The 3,242-nt window shown below is 57.0% G+C and overlaps 1 protein-coding gene across 1 annotated transcript in view; it reads right to left on the bottom strand.

Annotated features, from left to right (window-relative positions):
• Positions 1-3,242, bottom strand: part of AGRN (agrin) — an 85,113-nt gene that overhangs the window by 35,022 nt on the left and 46,849 nt on the right. Inside the window, 3 exon segments of the mRNA XM_017743971.1 lie at positions 1,386-1,472; positions 1,474-1,527; positions 2,671-2,895. Coding sequence (XP_017599460.1) covers positions 1,386-1,472; positions 1,474-1,527; positions 2,671-2,895 — 366 coding nt within the window.

Here is a 3,242-nt window from a genome sequence, read left to right as displayed (position 1 = left end):
GGATCACATCCTGCAGCTCCTGGCCGTGTGCCACGGAACACGGCGGAAACGATGAGTGGCTGGTGCTCAGGAGCAGCGTGAATTCCCTGCTCTTCCCAGAAATTTGGGAAGTTTTGGCCTCTAAAGGAGGCACAGGGGAGGGTTTGAAGAGAGCCCAGGGAGCCAGGGCTGCAAAAAATCCCCCTCCTGGGAGCACAGCCCCTCCCACAGGGAAAACTCAGGGAATTGACTCCCAACCATTCCCCCATCAGAAATACAGGGAAATGAATGCTTAAAAATAACAGCTGTGGTTATTCCGAGTGGGAATTTGGGAGCCTGACAAACTCTTTTCCAGCAGCTGGGTCTGGCAGCCTCGAAAACCTCCAGCAGGAGCACAAAGCCAACAAAACCCATCCCCACCATGGAGTTCTAATTCCCGAGTACTTCAGGAGGTTCAATCCAGCTGATACCTGATAAAACATCAGCTCAAAAGAACAGGACACGATTCCAGAGGTGGGAAAAACCAAACTGAGCTGAAATGAACAACTTGTAACTCATCCAAATCAATCCAGTGGCTGCTTTAACCTCCTTCACTTCCTGGGGGAGAATCTTAACGCTGGACATTCCCAGCATCCTAAGGATCCAAAGCCCCATCCTATCCCATCCTCCTCAGAAAGGTCCATGGGGAAGCTTCTCCTAGAGACGAGACAAAGACACAGTGAGAGCTCCAGAGAGAGCACAGTGGGAGGAGTTCCCGGCGGAGAGCACCTGGAGCTGAGAGAAGCAGGCAGGCATGGAAGGGAGGGCATGGAAGGGGTTTGGAGACTGGCACTACCCTGGGAGGAGCGGGAATGGATGGCATGGACAGCAGGGAATGTGGTGGGGAGTGAGAGAGACCAGCTGGACGTGACAGACACGTGGCTCAAACACGGAGTGTCCCCCGTGTCACACACCAGACAGAGACAGACCACGGACAGCGAGACGGGCACACACCGGGGCTGCTGGAAGGACAGAAACACGGAACGAGGGACATTCCAGGCTGGCTGGACACAAGGCTGAGCCCGTGCCTTGCTCAGCGGGCACCCATTTGCAGCTTCCCAGCATCCCACCCTGCCTGGAGAGGGATGGGAAGCGCCACGGGGTGGGTGAGGGACCAGCATCCCCATGGCATCAAGGGACCAGCATTTCCCACAGGACAGGGGGGAACCAGCACTCCTGTGGGAAGGAGATCTGGGGATCAGCATCCCTCCCTCATCCCAGGATGAGAGGGACCAGCATCCCCATGGAACAGCATCCCTGAGGGACGATTTGGGGACCAAGATCCCCACTGGATTGAGGGACCAGCACCCCCGTGGGAAGGAGGGCCCAGCACCCCCATGGGCTCCCTCCCAGCAGTCCGTCCTTACCGCAGGGCCCGCTGTGCTTGACGGGGATGGCAGCCTGCTGCTGGCACTCGGCCCGGCGGCGCTCGCAGTCGCTGCTGTAGGTGCGGGGCGCCGCGCCGGTTCAGGCACACGGCGTTGAACTTGCACTCGTCCTTGCATTTGTCTGCGGGGGAGGATGAAGCCGTTTTGGGGGTTTTTGTACCGTTTTTTCTTTTGTGTATATCGTCTGTATTCTTTACTTGTAGCCTGTTGTGCTGGTGGCTGGTTTTCCCAGCATTTTTCCATGCCCTTTCCCTAGGCGGAATGACAAAGCATATTGCAAAGCCCCTATCCTGTCTCGGTTCTCCCTGGCTACCAAGGCTCAAAACCAGCTCTTCAGACACATTTCCAGCAACAAAATGCTGATCCAGCTGAGCTGGATCTTTCTCAGTCACAGAGGGTTTCTGGAAGCCTCGTTGTCCCATCTGGGGTGCCAAAAAACTGGTGCCTGAGGTGGCCACCTAAAAACAGAGGCCAGGCAAGAACAAGGGAATAAAGGTAGGTGTTTATTGGAAGGGCCTTCAAAGGTGCACCCTGGGCAGGCCAAAGGCTCCACCTGAGACAGACCCTGGGTCACGGGTCCTTCACACTTTTATAAGTTTGGTCCATTTGCATATCAGGGTTAATTCTCCAATTATAACCTCAGTTAATGATGTCATTACCCCAAGTTTGCCCCTGCTCTTCAGAGGCTTTTGGTTTACACATTTTGGGGCCTGGGACAATCCGGGGGTCCTTGGAGAGCAAACCTAAAGAGAGTTTGTTATGGCTGAGCAGCACGAGAGAACAGCAGCTGAGAGGCCACAGGAAACGTCAGAGTGACCCAGCAGGCAGCGCGGGGTTTGAAAAATAGAAAAGTTAAAACCTAAGGCATCAAAAGTAAAGTCCCATCCGAGGGGGGGAAGACTTAGAAGGGCCTTGACCCGGGGCAGGGGAATTGCATCACCACTTGTGCTCCTAATTGGTGCTTTTTAGTCAATTATGCTAATTCACCAAACTTATCAAACTGTGTGCACCCCCGGTGGGGGCTGGGCTTTCGTGAGCCCTCTCCGTAAGCGCCCCCGGAGGCCTCCAAACAAAGATCCACTTTTAATTTACCTCCTTACTACAATTAGCTCCAGTTTCATTTCCAGGTTGGGGAAAAAGGCAACAGAGACAGGCCAGCAGCGCTCACACCCGCCCTGGGCACAGCTGGCTGGGGGTCAGGGGATGCTCCCTCTGCCCCGAGCGCTGCGAGGGAGGAGGAGGAGGAGGATGGCGAGGCACTCACCCTGCTGCTGGCACTGCCCTGAGCGCACCTTCTGGAGGTCCAGCCCCCGCACGGCCCCCGAGCGCCCCATCACGCACTCGTTGTCGTAGGTGACGCCGTCATCGCCGCACACGGGGTCCCTCCTCGGGGGGCAGCTCTCGGGCCGGGCCAGCAGCTCCGCCTGCCGCGTCCGGGGGTTCACCCGGCACACGCGGTTCGGGTCGGAGAGGACGCTCTTGCAGGGGTCTGGGAAGGGAGGTGGGAGCAGGGAGTCATTCCCTGCCCAAATCGGTGCTTCCCAGGCTCTGTTCCTTCCCTGCATGGCTCCAAGAGCCCCTCAAAGATCCCCTTGTGCCCCTAAGGACTCGTTCCTTACTGAGGGTACCTGACCTTTCCAAAGGGAACAGCGCTGGGATAAACTCTGCCTTTCCTCCATCCCGAGCTGCCCTCACACCCCTCTGCCCTTTTCCTGGGATAAACTCTGCCTTTCCCCCATCCCGAGCTGCCCTCTCACCCCTCTGCCCTTTTCCTGGGATAAACTCTGCCTTTCCCCCACACCGAGCTGCCCTCCCACCCATCGACTCCCATCCTGC

The sequence above is a fragment of the Corvus brachyrhynchos genome, unplaced genomic scaffold (assembly GCF_000691975.1).
Source record: "Corvus brachyrhynchos isolate BGI_N302 unplaced genomic scaffold, ASM69197v1 scaffold68, whole genome shotgun sequence".
Taxonomy (NCBI): Eukaryota; Metazoa; Chordata; class Aves; order Passeriformes; family Corvidae; genus Corvus; species Corvus brachyrhynchos.
Note: the sequence above shows the minus strand (reverse complement) of the source record. Positions and strands in the feature narration are given on the sequence as shown.